Genomic DNA, 22,793 nt, shown 5'->3' with positions numbered 1-22,793 from the left:
GGTCAAATCCGGAAACTATAATTTCAAAAACAAAACGTTTATTCTTTCAGTGAAATACGAAACCGTTCGGTATTTTATCTAACGGATGGCATGCCTAAGTGTAAATATTGTTGTTACATTGCACAACGTTCAATGTTATGTCATAATTATGTAAAATTTTGGCAAATTAATTACGGTCTTTGTTAGGAAGAAATGGTCTTCACACAGTTCGCAACGAGCCAGGCGGCCCAAACTGCTGCATATACCCTGACCCTGCTTGCACAGAACGCAAGAGAAGTGACACAATTTCCCTAGTTAAAAGAAATTCATGTTAGCAGGCAATATTAACTTAATACGCAGGTTTAAAAAAATGTACTTGTGTATTGATTTTAAGAAAGGCATTGCTGTTTATGGTTAGGTACACATTGGTGCAACGACAATGCTATTTTCGCAAATGCTCTTGTGAAATCATCACCCGTAAATGAACAGGCACTGCATTGATTATCATCAACCATGTGTAGTTAACTAGTGATTATGTTAAGATTGATTGTTTTTTTTATAAGATAAGTTTAATGCTAGCTAGCAACTTACCTTGGCTCCTTGCTGCACTCGCATAACAGGTTGCCAGCCTGCAATGCAGTCTCCTCGTGGAGTGCAATGTAATCGGCCATAATCGGCATCGAAAAATGCAGATTACCGATTGTTTTGAAAACCTGAAATCGACCCTAATGGCCGATTAATCAGTCGACCTCTAATGTAGATGTATATAATGAACAGACTAGGTCTATACTGCTCCTACATGGTGTAACAATACATAGATGTAGGTGTATAAAATGAACATCAACACAGTTAAAAAAATATACCTTTTACTTTTATTCAGATAAATGTTGAAATAATCAAATCATTTTTACAAATCAGCACCTGTGTTTTATCTGATGGAACAGTACTGATGAAAATGTTTTTTCATGTCAACAATTATCAGAACAATGTCATCTAATTATCACCTTTAGCTTGATAACTACTACACAAATGAACTCGATGAAAACACAACGACTAAATTCAAGAGGTTAAGGTCAGAATCAAGAAAAGCACATTAATGATTAATTACATTTTTAAATAACAATATCCAAATCATATAATGAACACTAAGGGTACAATCAATCAAAATGCATAATCAAAATCAAATACATGCAAAATATATTCTAATTTTAGATGTGAACATGTTTAGAGAAAAAAATTAACTAAGAACAAATGTAAGGCTATTTTTTTTCTTACATACAATTTTATTTAATGTGGCATAAACCAAAGCACAAAAAGTTTGTCAAAACTATAAGTCAGAACACAGCCTCTATTCTCTTATGTGATTTCATGTCCTCTGACCGAGAAAATGTCTTTCCACATTGAGAACATTGGAAAGGATTCTATCCTGTGTGTGTTGCTTCATGCCTTTTCAGGTTCACTAACTGGGTAAAACTCTTTCCACATTGGGAGCATTGGAAAGGCTTCTCACCTGTGTGTGTCATCTCGTGCTTTTTCAGTGTCCCTAAAAAGGTAAAACTCTTTCCACACAAGGAGCAGTGGAAAGGCTTCTCTCCTGTGTGTATTCTCTCATGCATTTTCAAGTTCCCTAACCAGGCAAAACTTTTTCCACACTGAGAGCATTGGAAAGGCTTATCTCCTGTGTGTGTCCGCTCATGTGATTTCAGGTCCCCTAGCTGGATAAATCTCTTTCCACAGTCTGAGCAGTGGTATGGCTTCTCCCCTGTGTGTGTTCTCAAATGCATATTCAGATTCCCTAACCGGGTAAAACTCTTTCCACACTGAGAGCATTGGAAAGGCCTCTCTACAGTGTGTGTTCTCTCATGTGATTTCAGGTCCCCTGATGAGAAAAATTTACTTTCACATTGGGAGCATTGATATGGCTTCTCTCCAGTGTGTGTTCTTTCATGCACTTTTAGATGCCCTGAGTGTCCAAAACCCTTTCCACACTGGGAACAGTGAAAAGGCTTATTTCCTGTGTGTGTCATCTCATGCATTTTCAGGTTCCCTAAATGGGTAAAACGTTTTCCACAGAAGGAGCAGTGGAAAGGCTTCTCTCCTGTGTGTGTCATCTCATGCGTTTTCAAGTTTCCTAAACGGGTAAAACTTTTTCCACAATGAGAGCATTGGAATGGTTGTTCGCCTGTGTGTATTCTCTTGTGTTTTTTCAGATGTGATGACTGCATAAATCTTTTTCCACACTGAGAGCATTGGAAAGGCCTCTCTACTAAATGTGTTCTCTCATGTTTTTTCAGGTCCCCTGGTGAGAAAAAACCCTTTTGACACTGGGAGCATTGATACGGCTTCTCTCCAGTGTGTGTTCTTTCATGCACTTTTAAATGCCCTGAGTATCTAAAACCCTTTCCACACTGAGAGCATTGGAAAGGCTTCTCTCCTGTGTGTATTCTTTCATGCTCTTTCAGATGCGATGACTGGATAAATCTCTTTCCACACTGAGAGCATTGGAAAGGCCTCTCTAAAGACTGTGTGTGTGTTCTCTCATGTGACTTCAGGTCCCCTGGTGAGAAACATTTCTTTTCACACTGGGAGCATTGATATGGCTTCTCTCCAGTGTGTCTTCTTTCATGCACTTTTAGATGCCCTGACTGTCCAAAACCCTTTCCACACTGGGAGCAGTGATAAGGCTTCTCCCCTGTATGTGTTTTCATATGTTCGTTCAGGTGCCCTAACCGAATAAATCTCTTTCCACACTGGGAGCAGTGGTGTGCTCTTGCTGGTTTGGATGTCTCTGGGTCTGGTTCTTCTGAAGGACTCGTCCCGCTTTCAGAATGAGAGTCTGGTCTCTCTCCTGTCAAAGACAGAGTATTTGGTTAAACAGAGAGACCTGAATGAAACCACATGATAAAACTGTCTTCCTATGAGGTTTAATCTAGACTAGATCTCAATAAAAGGGCATCACAGAGTGGCTGTAGCACTTTGAGGCTAATATAAACACTATTAAACGTATTGTTGTTATGCATTTATTAGACCTAATGGATAATAGTCTAGTCAGTATAGGATTCATGTATTAGACCTAATGGATAAATAGACTAGTCAGTATAGGATACATGTATTAGACCTAATGGATAAATAGACTAGTCAGTATAGGATACATGTATTAGACCTAATGGATAAATAGACTAGTCAGTATAGGATACATGTATTAGACCTAATGGATAAATAGACTAGTCAGTATAGGATACATGTATTAGACCTAATGGATAAATAGACTAGTCAGTATAGGATACATGTATTAGACCTAATGGATAAATAGACTAGTCAGTATAGGATACATGTATTAGACCTAATGGATAAATAGACTAGTCAGTATAGGATACATGTATTAGACCTAATGGATAAATAGACTAGTCAGTATAGGATACATTATTGTTATTTGGCAGGCTACTAGATCTAAAGGGGCAATCTGCACTTCAAACAACATCCTGCCACAAAGTGGGCACCCTGCCACAGTTTTGGTATAAAGCTGAGGGATGGGGGTTAGAGAAATGTAACCACTCAAATTCATTGACAGCGCTATGGATGCAAAATTATAGTTGTAACCATGTTGAGTGAATAAGTCTATGTTTACAATTAGGCTTACATTGTTTACAAATAATGCAGTAAAACAAGCTTAGGGTAAGTGTACTTATTAAGCCCACTTCCAACTTTGGATTCAAATAAATAAATACAAATTATTAACATTTTCTGCTATTTCATGTTTCAACCAGTTAATGTGGTTGCTGTATCCATACCAGTTTTTTTATTCTAAGCCAATCAGATGTTTTATTATTAAGTTATTGACAGTTGTGTAAGTTTCTACTCGTTGACAATTTCAAAGCTGAAAAAAAATTGCCTGTATTGAGGTGACACTCAAGATAAACACATTTTCCAGATATTTTTAGTACCTTGTCAGAAGAGTGATAATACTTAATGTAAAATGAAGAGATTAATGTGTTGTTATATGCACATGATGGCATACTACTTCCTTCCCCTTTCACTTGGGAAATTACTATTTTCTGCTAATTGAACAGATAGGTTTTTCATGCTAGCAGTCGTACCACATGTCAGTCAATACAGTAGCAACATAACTTGATGAACCACAACAAGATAATAGATCTACTTCCTTCCCCTTCCATTTTTTTGTGTGGTAATGCTGAGAAAGCTTTTGCCTTGCTTGGAACAATTCGTTTCAACATTTACAATAATTATCATGATAGATTTTCGCTCTTCTCACTAACAGCTAAATGATTGCATCTTGTTATTATATTGATCTATTATGGCTCTAGCCATTAGTTTGGCGTTTCTGATTTATTCTACAATTCAAACATGGCGATTATCCCAAACTCCTGTTCCACCTACACCGGAAGACGTGGATGGAAATCTTCCCTTTCATATTGTGAACTTCGGCTATGAACAACTTTACCTGATATCACCTTTCCTACGGGAACAGCTGAGCCGCTCGGGGGAATGTACACAGGAAACGCTGCAGCGACGCTGAGACCCGGTGTCAACTCCAACAAGCTGCTTGTTACCTTCAGCCTGCTACTATGTGGCGATGTACACCCCCCCCTGTCCTGGCCCAAACACCACAAAGCAAGCTAAACAACTATGCCCAAACTGTGGTAAGACAATAAGGAAGAATTCAAAAGCGGTGGCTTGTGACATTTGTTTACATAAAGTGTGGAGATATCAACCCCTTGTCGTGATGAAGCTGTAAAGTCTCAAAGTAACATTTTGTTTGTTTGCAATGTATGCTGGGTAAATGCGGTGCCAAACATTGGGATGCCGGACACAAGCAGGGATGATGAGTGTAATCAAGATGAGATAGTCGATGTATCAGTAGTGGGCACAGAAAATGACATGTTTGACTGTTTCAATTGGAGAGGACTTCATTTTATCCATGTGAACGCACGGAGCCTGCTGCCGAAATTAGAGAAATTAAAACTCCTTGCTTCTTACACCCGGGCTGCAGTAGTTACAGTGACTGAGACAGGGCTCGATGGGTCAATTGAGGACGATGAGGTTGAGCTACCGGGTTATATCTTTCATAAAATTGACCCGAAACCAAAACAGTGGCAGCGTGTGTTTTTTTTTAACTAGGAATGATGTGCATTTTAACCCTCGTTCAGATCTGAAAATGGATGGTCTTGAGGTTGCATGGGTAGATATACTTCTTCCTAAATGTCGTCCTATACTTGTTGGTGTTTGCTATCGGCCTTCTAAGCAGAATCATTTCTATGATTTACTTGAATCGAATTGCTGTGATCACAATGCATTTGCTGATAGGGAATGTATTCTGCTTGGCGATTTCAATACAAATGTGCAGTTACCACCTAGGAAAAGTACACTAGTAAATGCCCTGTATAACTTTAAATCAGTTATTTGGACTAAAACAACTGTTTGTTGAGCCAACCCGGGTGTGTATTGACAGTAAATCAACTGGATTTGATTATTGTATCAGATCAAGAGAACGTCTGTAAGTCACGAGTCTTAAATATTGGTTTTAGTGATCATATGGTAACCTACTGTACCTGTAAGACATCCAAAATGCTACTAGAGACAGGTAATAAATACATGAAGGTACGGTCTATGAAACAATAGTCAAAAGAACGTTTTCTAGAGGTCCGTGGAATTTTGGATTGGTGTCATGTACTAAACTGTGACAATGTTGATTAAGCTTGGTATCTTTTTAAAGATCTGTTTCTGTCTGCACTCGACTCTCTGGCTCCGATTAAACAAATTCGAATCAAACAGCGGTCAGGGAAATGGATCACTTCCGAGATCTTAGACCTCATAAGGAAAAGGGATCGCTACCTGGCCAGATTCAGAAGGACAAAATCTACAACAAGATTATGACGGTTATATTAACTGTAGAAACCAGGCAAGATAGAAAATGGATAAGGCCAAATCAAAAACACTATGTAGACGCCGTTAATGACAACTTACATCAGCCTTGTAAACTGTGGAACTTTTTAAAGGACATTGGCTCAAAAACTCCCCATAAGGTAAAATCCTGTAGTATTGGCCTCGATATTGATGATGTTTTATGTTATGACCAGCAAAGTTTGCAAATTATTTTAATTATTTTTTTACCACTATAGCCTCATCTCTGGTTAAGAAGTTACCCATCTGCTCTGAACACTATGGCCAGTCTTTCATTAACAACTTTTACCATAGCAAAGGTATCACAAATTATTTGTTTGAGCTGTGCATGATAAGAGGACAAAGTTAACAATCTACTATGCTTAATAAATCCTCTTAGCGCACGGATCCCGATTACGGGATGAAAATCGACAACATCCGGTGAAAGTTGGAGCGCGCCAAATTCAAATTACAAAATCGTAATTTTTTATCAACTTGAGGGATACCTTCTTGAGCACCAAACTTCTTTATGTACTCCAATCTGGCTTTAGAACACCTCATTCGACTGATACTTGCCTTATTCACCTTTTTGACCTCATTAAGCAGGAAAGTGAGAAGGGGGATATACAGGTACGGTCATGTTAGACTTTCAGAAAGCTTTTGACACTTTGGACATTGATATTCTCCTGATGAAACTGAAATGCATGGGTCTAAGTGATGTAGCAGTGAATTGGTTTAGGTCTTATCTTACCAACAGAATACAAGTATGTAATGTTGGTGATGTTCTGTCAGAGGCCATTGAAATATCCTGTGGAGTACCGCAGGGATCAATTTTAGGGCCTCTCTTATTTCTTATATATGTTAATGATATGCCAAATACAGTAATGGGCAAACTCCTGCCTTATGCTGATGATTCAGCCATACTGGTATCAGGAAAGGATACAGTTTACATAGAGGAGATCCTGAGTAAGGAATTGCATTTTGTTAGAGATTGGTTGTCTGACAACAAATTGTCACTACATTTGGGAAAAACTGTATCGATATTGTTTGGAAAAAATGTAGATTGCTTAGGGCTGACAAGATAACAGTAAACTGTGCAGGCAAGGAGTTTGAATCTAAAAGAAGTGTATCTTATCTTGGTGTGTCCCTAGATCAATCCCTTTCTGGAGACCTGATTGCTGCTAGAATTCTTTCTAACATGGCAAACAAATTGAAATGTTTATATTGTAACACAAGACATTTTAACATTAAAGTTAAGAAACTGCTTGTCTCAACCTTGACTCCGTGTCATTTTGATTATGCCTGCTCTGCTTGGTATAGTGGGCTATCAAAAAAGCATAAAAGGGAATGCAGGTTGTGCAAAATAATGTTATCAGGTACTGTTGAAGTCGGAAGTTTCCATACACATTAGCCAACTACATTTAAACTCAGTTTTTCACAATTCCTGACATTTAATCCTAGTAAAAAATTAGGATCACCACTTTATTTTAAGTATGTGAAATGTCAGAATAATAGCAGAGAGAATGATTTTTCAGCTTTTATTTCTTTCATCACATTCCCAGTGGGTCAGAAGTTTACATACACTCAATTAGTATTTGGTAGCATTGCCTTTAAATTGTTTAACTTGGGTCAAATGTTTCGGGCAGCCTTCCACAAGCTCCCCACAATAAGTTGGGTGAATTTTGGCCCATTCATCCTGACAGAGCTGGTGTAACTGAGTCAGGTTTGTAGGCCTCCTTGCTTGCACATGCCTTTTCAGTTCTGGGGATTGAGGTCAGGGCTTTGTGACGGCCACTCCAATACCTTGACTTTGTTGTCCTTAAGCCATTTTGCCACAACTTCGGAAGTATGCTTGTGGTGATTGTCCATTTGGAAGACCCATTTGCAACCAAGTTTTAACTTCCTGACCGAAGTCTTGAGATGTTGCTTCAATATATCCACATAATTTTCTTCCCTCATGATGCTATCTATTTTGTGAAGTGCACCAGTCCCTCCTGCAGCAAAGCACCCCCACAACATGATGCTGCCACCCCCGTGCTTCACGTTTGGGATGGTGTTCTTCGGCTTGCAAGCCTCCCCCTTTATCCTCCAAACATAACCATGGTCATTATGGCCAAACAGTTCTATTTTTATTTCATCAGACCAGAGGACATTTCTCCAAAAAGTATGATATTTGTCCCCATGTGCAGTTGCAAACTGTAGTCTGGCTTTTTTATGGCGGTTTTGGAGCAGTGGCTTCTTCCTTGATGAAAGGCCTTTCAGGTTATGTCGATGTAGGACTCGTTTTACTGTGGATATAGATACTTTTGTACCTGTTTCCTCCAGCATCTTCACAAGGTCCTTTGCTGTTGTTCTGGGATTGATTTGCACTTTTTGCACCAAAGTACGTTCATCTCCAGGACACAGAACGTGTCTCCTTCCTGAGCGGTATGACGGCTGCGTGGTCCCATGGTGTTTATACTTGCGTACTATTGTTTGTACAGATAAATGTGGTACCTTCAGGCGTTTGGAAATTGCTCCCAAGGATGAACCAGACTTGTGGAGGTCTTGGCTGATTTCTTTCGGTTTTCCCATGATGTCAAGCAAAGAGGCACTGAGTTTGAAGGTAGGCCTTGAAATACATCCACAGGTACACTTCCAATTGACTCAAATGTCAATTATCCTATCAGAAGCGTCTAAAGCCATGACATAATTTTCTGGAATTTTCCGAGCTCTTTAAAGGCACAGTCAACTTAGTGTATGTAAACTTCTGACCCACTGGAATTGTGATACAGTGAATTAGAAGTGAAATAATCTGTCTGTAAACAATTGTTGGAATAATTACTTGTGTCATGCACAAAGTAGATGTCCTAACCGACTTGCCAAAACTATAGCTTGTTAACAAAAAAATTTGTGGAGTGGTTGAAAAACGAGTTTTATTGACTCCAACCTAGGACCCACATAATGTTATCAGGTATATGCTGAATGTTCCCCTGAGGACCCACATAATGTTATCAGGTATATGATGAATGTCCCCCCTAGGACCACATAATGTTATCAGGTATATGCTGAATGTCCCTCCTAGGACCACATAATGTTATCAAGTATATGCTGAATGTCCCCCCTAGGACCACATAATGTTATCAGGTATATGCTGAATGTCCCCCCCTAGGACCACATAATGTTATCAGGTATATGATGAATGTCCCCCCTAGGACCACATAATGTTATCAGGTATATGATGAATGTCCCTCCTAGGACCACATAATGTTATCAGGTATATGATGAATGTCCCCCCTAGGACCACATAATGTTATCAGGTATATGATGAATGTCCCCCCTAGGACCACATAATGTTATCAGGTATATGATGAATGTCCCCCCTAGGACCACATAATGTTATCAGGTATATGCTGAATGTCCCTCCTAGGACCACATAATGTTATCAGGTACATGATGAATGTCCCTCCTAGGACCACATAATGTTATCAGGTATATGCTGAATGTCCCTCCTAGGACCACATAATGTTACCAGGTATATGCTGAATGTCCCTCCTAGGACCACATAATGTTATCAGGTATATGCTGAATGTCCCCCCTAGGACCACATAATGTTATCAGGTATATGCTGAATGTCCCTCCTAGGACCACATAATGTTATCAGGTATATGCTGAATGTCCCTCCTAGGACCACATAATGTTATCAGGTATATGCTGAATGTCCCCCCTAGGACCCTCATAGGGGTACACGAGTTCCTGGAGGTGGGCTTGTTGCCTTTGGAGTCTAGAGTGGACCAACTTAAACGTAATCCTATGTTTGACATCTTTTTTTATTTATTTTATTTCACCTTTATTTAACCAGGTAGGCAAGTTGAGAACAAGTTCTCATTTACAATTGCGACCTGGCCAAGATAAAGCAAAGCAGTTCGACAACATACAAAAACACAGAGTTACACATGGAGTAAAACAACATACAATCAATGATGCAGTAGAAAAAAAATAAAAATAAATAAGACTATATACAATGTGAGCAAATGATGTGAGATAAGGGAGGTAAAGGCCAAAAAATGCCATGGTGCCATCTTAAGTGACCGTGCCCCAGATTACATGGAAAAATAACATTGATATGGTCTATAACCAACACAGTCACAATACCAGAGCTAGTGTTATGTCTTGTAAAATCCCAAGAGTAAACAGTACTGCGAGGAGAACGTTTTTTCCATACAGGCATTTGTCTATGGAATAGCCTTCCCTTGGAGATCAAGCAAATACAAAGTTAAAATAGCAGGCAAAGTTTTTCACTTGGACAAGGTTGTCTAAGTAAGAGAAACCCCTCCACTGCCCCTTGTGCCCCTACTGCTGGTCAGGTGTATTATTTGAAGGATCGGTATGATGTGCAATTAATAGATTGTTTTAATGTGAAATGAATATGGTTGATTTTTAAGATTAGGGAGAAGTAAAGTGAATAGTGCCACTTTTTAGGATGTCAATATAAATGAATGTATTTATGGTTGTTTGTAATTTTGTCTTGTCTTTTAATCATTATGTGTTATTGTTTTTACCATTGAGGACCACTTTGGAAATAGGCGTTTAAATTTATACTTTCAAGTGCTATCCTCCAGGTCCACATTGTGCATTTTGTTGTATATGTCTATTGCCCAAAATAATTTCAATTCAATTACTATTTCTTGCCAATTGAACAGATGGGTTTTTCATGCTAGCAGTCGTACCACGTCAGTCAAATAAAAAAATTAAAAATTATTTCACCTTTATTTAACTAGGCAAGAACAAATTCGTATTTACAATGATGGTCTACACAGGCCAAACCCGGACAACGCTGGGCCAATTGTACGCCGCCCTATGGGACTCCCAATCACGGCCGGTTGTGATACAGCCTGGATATAGATATACAGTAGCAACATAACTTGCTATTAGACGTGAACCACAACAAGATAATAGATCTCAGGCTTCACAGCTTAAATGGTTGTATACATTTTGGCTTATTTTACTGTTAATTAAAACCTCTAGGGGCTAGGGGGCAGTATTTTCATGGCCGGATGAAAAACGTACCCAATTTAAACAGGTTACTACTCTGGCCCAGAAAATAGAATATGCATATGATTAGTAGATTTGGATAGAAAACACTCTGAAGTTTCTAAAACTGTTTGAATGGTGTCTCTAAGTATAACAGAACTCATATGGCAGGCAAAAACCTGAGAAAAAAATACAAGCAGGAAATTAAAATCTTGCCAATGGAACACACAGTGACAAAGGATTCATTTTGCACTTCCTATGGCTTCCACTAGATGTCAACAGTCTTTATAAAGTTGTTTGAAGCGTCTATGATGAACAGAGACCGGATGAGAAGGAAGGGAAATTGATGTCCCTGAGATGTCGTCACTTCATTATTGCGCGTTCATGTGAGATGAGACCTTGTATTCCAAACGTTTTTCAAGACACAGGAAAGGTCCGGTTGAAATATTACTGATGTTTCACGTTAAAAATGGCCCTAAAGATTGATGCTAAACAACGTTTGACATGTTTGAACGAACGTAAATAGATTTTCTTTTTGACTTTTCGTCGTGACTTTTCCCTCCCGACTTTTCCCTATTTTGAGTAGCCTACTGAACGCGCTAACAACACGGAACAACATGGAGTTATTTGGACATAAATTATGAACTTCATCGAAAAAAACAACATTTGTTGTGGACCTGGTATTCCTGGAAGTGCCTTCTGATGAAGATTATTAAAGGTAAGGGAATATTTCTAATGTTATTTATGATTTTAGATGATTCCAACATGGCTATCTGTATTGCGTAGTGTATTTTTCTGAGTAGTTTACTCAGATTATTGCAAAGTGTGCTTTCCCAGTAAAGTTATTTTGAAATCTGTCAATGCGGTTGCATTCAGGAGATGTTAATCTATAATTCTTTGAATAACAGTTTAATACTTTAACCACGTTTTATAATGAGTATTTTTTGTAAATTCACTGGCAGTTTTGGGGGAGACACATTTTCTCAACGACACGCGCCGATGTAAAATGCTGTTTTTGGATATAAATATGAACTTGATAGAACAAAAAATGCATGTATTGTCTAACATAATGTCCTAGGAGTGTCATCTGATGAAGATTGTCAAAGGTTAGTGCATAATTTTTTCTGCTTTTGGTGACGCCTGTCCTTGAATTGAAAATGGCTGTGTGTACTTTTTTGGCTATGTACTCTCCTAACATAATCTAACTTTATGCTTTCGCCGTAAAGCCACTTTGAAATCGGACAATGTGGTTCGATTAAGGAGATGTTTATCTTTCAAATGGTGTAAAATAGTTGATTTTTTGAGAAATTGAAATTATTAGATTTTTGCTGTTTTGAATTTCGCGCCATGCTAGCAATCCCGTCAGTGGGATTCTATCCCCAAGAGGTTTTAAATATACATAGATGCCTTTTTTGTAAATTTGACAATTACCTCAGGTGGGCTTAAAGGGTACAGTAGCACAAAAAGCACTCTCTATACAGAATGTAAATGAAAATAAATAAATCATTGCCGTTCCTATTAAGCCCAGTTTGCACTGAAACACATGGAGATTGTGTGTTGATATAAACCTGAGCATGAATGTCTTTACTTCAGATTTAAGTTGTTTAAAATACACAAACTACAGTTATGATTACTATGGATAGACTCATAATGCCATTACCAATATTAAAAACAATTAAGAACAATTAGAAACCTCTGTACTCTCTCCAAGACGTTTGGAGTAGACAGTTCGGAACGCCTGAAACAGGATGGAATTAGGAATGGTAGCGCGGAACGGCTGAAACAGAATGAGATTAGGAATGGTAGCTCAGAACAACAAACAGGATGACATTAGGAATGGTAGCTCAGAACAACAAACAGGATGACATTAGGAATGGTAGCTCGGGACGCCTGAAACTGAATGATATTAGAAATGGTAGCTCGGAACGCCTGAAACAGGATGAGATTAGGAATGGTAGCTCGGAACGCCTGAAACAGGATGAAATTAGGAATGGTAGCTCGGAACGGCTGAAACAGGATGACATTAGGAATGGTAGCTCAGAACGGCTGAAACAGGATGACATTAGGAATGGTAGCTCGGAACGGCTGAAACAGGATGACATTAGGAATGGTAGCTCGGGACGCCTGAAACAGGATAACATTAGGAATGGTAGCTCAGAACAACAAACAGGATGACATTAGGAATGGTAGCTCAGAACAACAAACAGGATGACATTAGGAATGGTAGCTCGGAACGCCTGAAACAGGAAGACATTAGCAATGGTAGCTCGGAACAACAAACAGGATGACATTAGGAATGGTAGCTCGGAACAACAAACAGGATGACATTAGGAATGGTAGCTCGGAACAACAAACAGGATGACATTAGGAATGGTAGCTCGGGACGCCTGAAACTGAATGAGATTAGAAATGGTAGCTCGGAACGCCTGAAACAGGATGAGATTAGGAATGGTAGCTCGGAACGCCTGAAACAGGATGAAATTGGGAATGGTAGCTCGGAACGGCTGAAACAGGATGACATTAGGAATGGTAGCTCAGAACGGCTGAAACAGGATGACATTAGGAATGGTAGCTCGGAACGGCTGAAACAGGATGACATTAGGAATGGTAGCTCGGGACGCCTGAAACAGGATAACATTAGGAATGGTAGCTCGGAACAACAAACAGGATGACATTAGGAATGGTAGCTCGGAACGGCTGAAACAGGATGCCATTAGGAATGGTAGCTCGGAACGCCTGAAACAGGATGCCATTAGGAATGGTAGCTCGGAACGGCTGAAACAGGATGACATTAGGAATGGTAGCTCGGAACGGCTGAAACAGGATGACATTAGGAATGGTAGCTCAGAACAACAAACAGGATGACATTAGGAATGGTAGCTCGGAACGCCTGAAACAGGATGACATTAGGAATGGTAGCTCGGAATGCCTGAAACAGGATGACATTAGGAATTGTAGCTGGGGTTAAAGCTCCCTCTAATGTTCCATGTACATAAACACAGCCTGTTACCTGCCATTGCACTTTGACCAACCAATATGTAGACTGAATCCTACTGTAAACATAGGGTGGTATCTTTCCCCGTGTGTTGAACTCTCCTCATTCTCACCGAGCCTAAACAAACTATATGAACCCTGAACACGAACTATACTATACCAGAAAAATAAACATGTAAGGTTCCAAAAGGGGGGTTTCCCGCTAGCTAACATGCAGGGGATTTCAACTCTCCAAAGTAGACTCTTAAGTCTGCATAACCACTCTATAGCCTTGTCGTTTATACATATGAAAATCAATGGGGCGGCAGGCAGCCTAGTGGTTAGAGCGATGGACTAGTAAACGAAAGGTTGCAAGATTGAATCCCCGAGCCGACAAGATAAAAAGCTGTCATTCTGCCCCTGAACAAGGCAGTTAACCCACTGTTCCTAGGCCATCATTGAAAATAAGAATTTGTTCTTAACTGACTTGCCTAGTTAAATAAAAGGTTAAAAAAAAATAAAAAAAAAATAAAAAGAAGATTGGGGCTCCTCCACCAAGCCTGGGCACCAATAAAGATTGACACAGATCTCAGTCTGAGCTATGGTGGCAGTTACTGTAGCAAGAAAAATAATACAAATGTTCCTGAACAAGAGCACCTGAGAACTCACATCACTGCTTCATGACCCACATCACAGCTTCATGACCCACATCACTGCTTCATGACCCACTTGAGAACTCGCATCACAGCTTCATGACCCACATCACTGCTTCATGACCCACTTGAGAACTCGCATCACTGCTTCATGACTCACTTGAGAACTGGCATCACTGCTTCATGACTCACTTGAGAACTGGCATCACTGCTTCATGATCCACTTGAGAACTCGCATCACTGCTTCATGACCCACTTGAGAACTCGCAGCACTGCTTCATGACCCACTTGAGAACTCGCAATACTGCTTCATGACCCACTTGAGAACTCGCATCACTGCCTCATGACCCACTTGAACCCGCATCACTGCTTCATGACCCACTTGAACCCACATCACTGCTTCATGACCCACTTGAACTCACATCACTGCTTCATGACCCACATCACTGCTTCATGACCCACTTGAACTCACATCACTGCTTCATGACCAGGTTTGAATAAAAAAGTTATCCAATGCTGCAAAGGTGCAGAGTAAAGTTATTTACCCGAGAGAGTCAATAAACGCAGCAGCCTCTTCAGGTGTGTAAAGCTTCTTAGGCGTTCCGTTGACCATAATCTTAAATGTGGCCGGGTACAGCAGTGCGTAGTCCATCTTCATTCTCTTGAGTTGAGCCTTTACCTCATCAAATGCCTTGCGTCTTCGTACAACCGCTGCAGAATAATCATTGAAGAATGAGACCCTTGGACCTTGGCGTTGAATATCGTCAGAACCGATGCATCTGGCTGCGTCCATAATGCGCTGCTTGTCGGTGAAGTTGTGGAACTTTCTAACCACTGGTCGTGGGCGCTGGTTGGGACCAGGGTATCGATGTTTCAGAGCGATGGGCTCTATCCAGCTTCACACGTCCAGCCTTAGTATCCATTTGTAGGTAGCCAGGAATCCATTCCTCAAAAGAATTTAAGTGAATGTGTCCCTTCAGTATTTTCCAGGAGTCCCACCACACGGATATTGCATCTGTGTCCTCGGTTATCCAAGAAGTCATCAATGTTCGCGGGCCATTTTGCGCACCTGTTTCTCAAGTGCCTTTATCTTAGTGTCCATTGATGTAGTTGAAGTTTCCACAGTAGCAATTCTTCCACCTCATCAACACGCTTGACAACTTTTTGTAGTTCAGCTGAATGGCCTGCTATTGCTTCCAAGACCGTTCCTATCTTGATATCGATTACTTTAGTAATGTTATCAGTCATCTTTTGAATCACCAGGTCCATTGTGCCTGGATCCGCAATGGTATTAGCTTCGCTAACGTTAGTTAGCCCCTCCTGTACATCTACAGTGGTGGTGGTATTAGCTTCGCTAACGTTAGTTATCCCCTCCTGCACATCTACAAGGGTGGTGGTATTAGCTTCGCTAACGTTAGTTAGCTCCTCCTACATGGGGTGGTGGTTTTGGTCGAGTTCTTAGTAGTTCTGCTGGGCATGTTGTCGGAAACCTTTGAGAAATAGCCATCAAGACTCATTGTAGGGTAACCTATTTCAGGTTAGGGTTTTCTACCACATTTTCAAGCTAAAAGATGAATATAAAGAAAGAAAATTAACGAATGCCACGGGAGCTCTCTGAAACACAGTGTTTTCTTTACGGCACCATTTTGTCCTCCCCGTCCCAGGTGTAACTTTTGCAGGCAACTTTGACACCTTTTGGAAGCAGAGGATGCTCTATAAGGAGGGTGGGATCCACCATAATCATTTGGATGCCTGGATCTTGTCCAAAATAAAGTGGTGACCCTAACTGACCTAAGACAGGGAATTTTTACTAGGACTAAATGTCAGGAATTGGGAAAAACTGAGTTTAAATGTATTTGACTAAGGTGTATGTAAACTTCTGACTCCAACTGTATGCCATATTGAGATGTCTAGCTATAAGTTAAACCTGATCAATCAACTGGATAGGTGTAAACTAAGTGTCTTCGCTAGACAGACACGGGGGGGGGGGTGAGAAAGAACGGATGAAAGTGAGAGAGGTGGGAAGAGAGTGGAAGACAGAGAGATGGAGAGAGAGAGAAAGACAGCAGTGCAAATATACTTAGACTTGAGTATTTCAACATCTCTTCTCTTCCAACTTGTTAGGCAATCATATCTACCTACCGGGGAAAGGATGGGCAGCCACACATGAGGGTGATTTTTACTAAGGAGGAGAAGGAGGCCGTGCTGACCGAGATGCATGCTGGTAATTTCGGAGTGAAGCGCATGAATACCAAAATCAACCTACGCTTCCTTCTGACAGGGAATTACCAAGGAGGTGGACAGCTGGGCAAGTGAAATAACCTTTTTGTTTATCAATCACATTCTATTATATCTGAAATTATTATGATTTCAATGAATGTCATATCAGAGAGCACACAAGTTTCAATTTGTCACTTTTTTTGCTTAAAGGTCAGTACCCTGTCTAGCCTGCCAGAAGTTTGAGAGGGCGAAGACTGTGGTGCCGGAGTTGAAGCCCATCAAACTTGTTTCACCATGGCACATGATCGGTAAGTGTCCCAATTCTAATTTTACCCTGATAAGTTGTTTTGTAATGGTTTCTTTTTATTTGACCACAGCAGAGTTCAATACTATAGAATGTGTGTGTGTGTGTCAGTATCCTTACAAATATGAACATCTGCACACTGTGTGACACAGATTCGGGTCAGAATTAAGTAATCTTCTCTCTAACAGTTTAATTGTTAGGGGTGGACCTCATCGGACCCTTCACTAAATCCAGGAATAGCAACCGCTGGTGTCTGACGGCGACCAAACACTTTACCAAGTGGCTGGAGGCAATACCCATTAAGGTCAGTACAGGAAGAGTATGTGCTGAACTCTAAATTCCCTTCTGTAACCCATTAAAAAGGGTGCTTGGAACCAAAAATAGATTTTTTTGTTTTGCATGATACCCATCAAGGATGAGACTGGCAAGGCCACCTCCAAGGCGATGGTGGACATCTTCAACACCCACGGTTCTCCTGAGGTCATCTTGAGTGACAGAGGTCATGAACATGGATGTTATAGATTATATTCTGTCACCAATGGTTTGTTTTATTCATTTTTTTACAATTTGTTTTTTTCATGGTACATAATCAGACATATTTCAATATCTTACATTGTCAATAGATATCCCTTTCCTACCCCTTCTTCCAGGTTTGATGAATGGACCAACCAGACCCTGAAGACTGCCATGGGAAAGTTCCTTGATTGGTACCAGGAAGGGTGGGAGAACAACCTGAAGGTAATTCTCTTTGAACACAACAGCAGAATCCAGGCCGAGTACGGACGGGAGCCGCAGCTGTTGACTGAGGTCAACAATGCAATTGTACATACACTTATTACATATACTGTAGTCTTTCAAATGTGTGACTGACTTGGTGTTGTCGTTTGTCTTTTGCTATTTCTGTATAACGTACTTTCAGGTCACTGAAACCCCACCGGATGTGGTGGAAGTTGTGGAACCAGATCAGAACACCTTCGAGTACTTTCTTCAGGCACGGACTGAGAAGAACATGGAGGTTTTTCACCAGGTAAAAATGATTGCCCGCTGTTAATATATTTTTAATAACACTGCACTAATCCATCAAATTTTCTCACCAGTAAAGTGTAACCTGTGTGTTTGCTTGTTTACGTCTCTGTCTCCTACCCTGTTCCTTTTAACTCTGCTCCTGTTCTCCAGGACCTAGGGGTTCTGCCCCACACCCAGACGTGGATCCACCTTATGTCATCCATTACCAACCACCCTCCAGCTTTTCACTACATCATCTACAGCTACTGATGTTGTCATTATCTGCTAAGAAAATGTTCTTGCTCTATCATACTGGGCACATACTATGTGAGATACACAGATGAACTAAAAACACTAACACTGCAAACACTCAGAGCAAACAGAGCAGCAATGCCTGGACTTTGCCGTCTCCCTCTTCAAGTCCCCCTTCTGAGAACAAGTGACAGGCAGAATTCCACACTCCAGAATTTTAGTCTATGATTACCATATGAGTGCGCACAACAAAATCTGTGAAAATAAATTAATGACACAACAATACCAAAAACTATCAAAGTTTATGTATTAAAATCTTAAATATTGCCAGGTTGGTTTTCACAGCTGTTTCACAAGGTGTTCATTAATGTAAGTTATCCTTATTTGTTCCACATTATTCATTGTTGTATCCAGGGACCTACAATAGACACATATATGAGCTACGCGAGATCTATTTGTTTCTATCATAATAGAGGACTAGTGAAATGATATTATTTCAGCGTAGATGACGGAAGTTCAGGTTAAAATGAAAACATGACAGCCAGACAAGCCAGTGTATGAATTAAATGGATTTCCATATGAATGGAGTGGAAATTAGCTCACCTCCTGGTCTGTAGGGTAAGTAACTTTAATGTGTCAAGCAGATTACACGTTTTCTTTGCCATTTACGAAACGTAGCAACGTTTAAGACATGGATTTCATGTTGAAATGTTAACAAGGTACCAAAGAAATAGTTTGAATTAATGTTTTCATTTTATTAGCTAAACAAAACTTGTTTAAACAGCAAAATTGTCATGGAAATCAGCCTTGTTTGCATAGCGATGATGAAAAGAACGTCATTTAGGCTGTAATGATCTCCAAAATTCAAATCATTAGGTCATCACACCGTTGATATAGCAACGGACGCTAATAGTTTATCCAATCCCATTGTGACGTAGACGGGGACACTATTTGGCCGGGGGACATTATTTGGCATGACGGGCCTTTAGGTTTATTACTGGTGATGGTTCTAGAACTCACCATTGTGTTTCGTATCAAAAATTGGGTGGGCCTCTTTGTATGTAAGGAGAGCATTTTCTTGTGTTTATCTACAAAGCACTCATGTAGAAACTTCCTATGTATCTATCATCATTAATTCAATTTAGACTAACAAATGACCAAACCTGGTCTCAGGCTTGGATAACCCTGGAGGCTCCTTCGGTCTCAACAGAGTTGGGTAACGCTGATTTTAGTTTTTTAGCACCCTTCATGTGGAACAACTTCCAGAGCTCTTTGAAATGAGATGTTCTTATCCACAGAGGGCCGGCGCGGTGGTTCTTATCCACAGAGGGCTGGCGCGGTGGTTCTTATCCACAGAGGGCCGGCGCGGTGGTTCTTATCCACAGAGGGCCGGTGCGGTGGTTCTTATCCACAGAGGGCCGGTGCGGTGGTTCTTATCCACAGAGGGCCGGTGCGGTGGTTCTTATCCACAGAGGGCTGGCGCGGTGGTTCTTATCCACAGAGGGCCGGCGCGGTGGTTCTTATCCACAGAGGGCCGGTGCGGTGGTTCTTATCCACAGAGGGCCGGTGCGGTGGTTCTTATCCACAGAGGGCCGGTGCGGTGGTTCTTATCCACAGAGGGCCGGTGCGGTGGTTCTTATCCACAGAGGGCCGGTGCGGTGGTTCTTATCCACAGAGGGCCGGTGCGGTGGTTCTTATCCACAGAGGGCCGGTGCGGTGGTTCTTATCCACAGAGGGCCGGTGCGGTGGTTCTTATCCACAGAGGGCCGGTGTGGTTGCAGATTTTTGTTCTAACCAATCAGTAACAACTAATCAAGTCTTGATTGGTTTATAAGTTGAATCAGGTATGTACTGGTTGGCAAGAACAAAAGACTGGTCTCAAATTGATCTCTGCGGATATGATTGGACACCCCTTGTTATGAGTGCTACTTCCATGATGAATAGTAATAAATAAATGATTTCAATAACTTCAGGGGCGGTGATTATCATTCAAGATAATATAACAAAATGTCTGTTTTTAACAGTTGGAAATGATTTAAAATGTATTATTTAAATGGGTACATTCTGTACCTATTAAGCCCAGTCCGGACATTTCACATATTTTATTTATCAAACTAAACATGAACGATTCATCTTTAATTTTAGCTCTACTTTCTTTTAGGAACATTAGGGCTGTATACGTTAGAAATGTCTACATTTAGGTTTGTGTGGGCTTAATGTACACTTAACCTATATTTTGGGTTCTGATGGGAACTATGACAGTTGAACTAAGCTCATAGGGCATTTATAAATGAGGATATATTTAAACATTAAGGCCCGAGGGGATGTGGTGTATGGCCAATATACCATGGCTATGGGCTGTTCTTAAGCACGACGGAACGCGGAGTGCCTGGATACAGCCCTTAGTCGTGGTATATTGGCCATGTACCACAAACCCCCGAAGTGCCTTATTGCCATTATGAACTGGTTACCAACTTAATTAGAGCAGTAAAATGTATGTTTTGTCATACCCATGGTATACCACGGTTTTCAGCAAATCAGCATTCAGGGCTCCAACCACCCTGTTTATAATCTCCAAGAAAGAATCGCTAGGCCTATATATCACTAATTTAAAAGTCAAAAAAATGCAAGGACCAATCGCAGAATCCTTCAGTAAAGAACAACATTCATGTGTAGAGCGTCAATAGAATGCCCTTTAAAAACAACACAGTTCAACAACTGCAGAGTTCGTGCCCCTGTTAAGACAATACTCACTGGTGTTCATCAGATCTTCTGTCTCCTCCTCCTCTCCTTCTTCCTCCTCCTCATCCTCTTTCACTCCCAAAACATCTTCCTCCTCTTTTATTGAGATAGCATCCTCTTCCTCTTTCACTCCAAAAGGTTCTTTCTCTTCTTTCACTGTAACATCCTCCTCCTCTTCTTTCAATGTGATAGCCTCCTCTTCCTCCTTTTTGATTGTGAAAGCTTCTACCTCCTCCTCTTCTTCCACTGTGACAGCCTCTATCCCCTCTTCCTCTTTCATTCCAAAAGGTTCTTTCTCTTCTTTCACTGTAACATCCTCCTCCTCTTCTTTCAATGTGATATCTTCCTCTTCCTCCTTTTTGATTCTGAAAGCTTCTACCTCCTCCTCTTCCACTATGACAGCCTCTATCCCCTCTTCTGGCCCAAAAGGTTCCTTCTCTTCTTTCACTGTAACGTTCTCTTCTTCTTTCACTGTAATATCCTCTTCTTCTTCCTCCTTTTTAATTCTGAAAGTGTCTTTCTCTCCCTTCACTGTAACATCCTCATCTTCTTCTTTCACGACAATGTTCAGCCCCAGAGCTTCGGTCTCAGTGCAACATACCTCCTCTTCTTTAGCTGGCGGGGAGTAATTTAATGAGCTCATGGTCGGGGATATTAGCCAACTAGTTAGCATTAGCGACTATCCTAGTGCTAAGCTCAGTATCAATCTTAACAGGTTTGCAAATGTATTAAGCAAATTGGGTTAAACTTATCTAGTAGATACGTAAACAGACGTGTGTTTAAAACACTAAGATTAGCTAATGTTCACAAAAATGACCGTCAATGTTTCGGTTTAACGTTGGCTAGCAAGCTACTGAGGTGGTTGAAAGAATAGCTTTGTTGACCGCTGTGAGGCAGGCAAGAAGTCTAAGTACATCCGGGTTACAGATTTCTGGAATCCTTTAGGATAAGAGTCCCATCCTGTTTACTTTGAAAATGAATAATTAGGGCGAAAATGATGGAAAATGTGCACAATTATGGATATATTTTGTACTAGTTGTCATTAAAAGACTAATCAGTGTTGAGTTCGAGACTACCTAAAGCGAGACCGATTCAAGACCGGGGGGGGGCAGAGTCAAGACCGAGACTGGGAGGGGGGAGAGTGGTCCGAGACCGAGACCAGAAAAATGTGAGTCCAATTCAGGACCATGATTGTAATTTTGTCAAATCGCCACCATAATAAGAATTCAAAATGTCCAGTGTTTCTGTGTTCATATTTCAGAAGAACGTTCATTCTTTAGACGTTCAGAATGTTGAAAAAAATGCATTCTGAAGGCGAATAGAGCCGCTCTACAAATTATTACTAACCCAAACACAGTGGCGAACAATGAGGGCCTTTTCCGCTTTCAGGGAAAGGCAAAGGATTTATAAAATACAATTAAAAATAATAATTATATTATTATTTTCAATGATGTTCTGATTCTTCGGGGTTTTTTTGTTAGAAAGGAAAGGGTTAACACTGAAGAGAAAAAATATCCAATCAGGATTTTTTTTTTTTTGTGGTCTCTGGGGAGATAAATCTAGCTAGCTAAGTCAGCCATTGGCTAGGCCTGTGGTTCCCAAAGTTTTTATTGTCCCGTATCCCTTCAAACATTCAACCTCCAGCTGCGTACCCCCTCTAGCACCAGGGTCAGCGCACTATCAAATGTTGTTTTTTTGCCATCTTGTAAGCCTGCCATACACACACTATATGATACATTTATTAAACATAA

General features: G+C 40.5%; 1 protein-coding gene across 1 annotated transcript; it reads right to left on the bottom strand.

The window, feature by feature from the left end:
• Nucleotides 1-831: 831 nt before the first annotated feature.
• On the bottom strand, nucleotides 832-21,964 carry LOC106595254 (oocyte zinc finger protein XlCOF6-like). Its single transcript, XM_045711025.1, has 2 exons — nucleotides 21,055-21,964; nucleotides 832-2,827 (listed from the first exon to the last, which is right to left on the bottom strand). The coding sequence occupies exons 1-2, from the start codon at nucleotides 21,713-21,715 to the stop codon at nucleotides 1,401-1,403; spliced, it is 2,088 nt and encodes a 695-aa protein (XP_045566981.1). The 5' UTR covers nucleotides 21,716-21,964; the 3' UTR covers nucleotides 832-1,400.
• Between the last annotated feature and the right edge of the window lie 829 nt (nucleotides 21,965-22,793).

Source organism: Salmo salar, chromosome ssa02, assembly GCF_905237065.1.
Source record: "Salmo salar chromosome ssa02, Ssal_v3.1, whole genome shotgun sequence".
Taxonomy (NCBI): Eukaryota; Metazoa; Chordata; class Actinopteri; order Salmoniformes; family Salmonidae; genus Salmo; species Salmo salar.
This window is presented reverse-complemented; position numbering and strand designations above follow the sequence as displayed.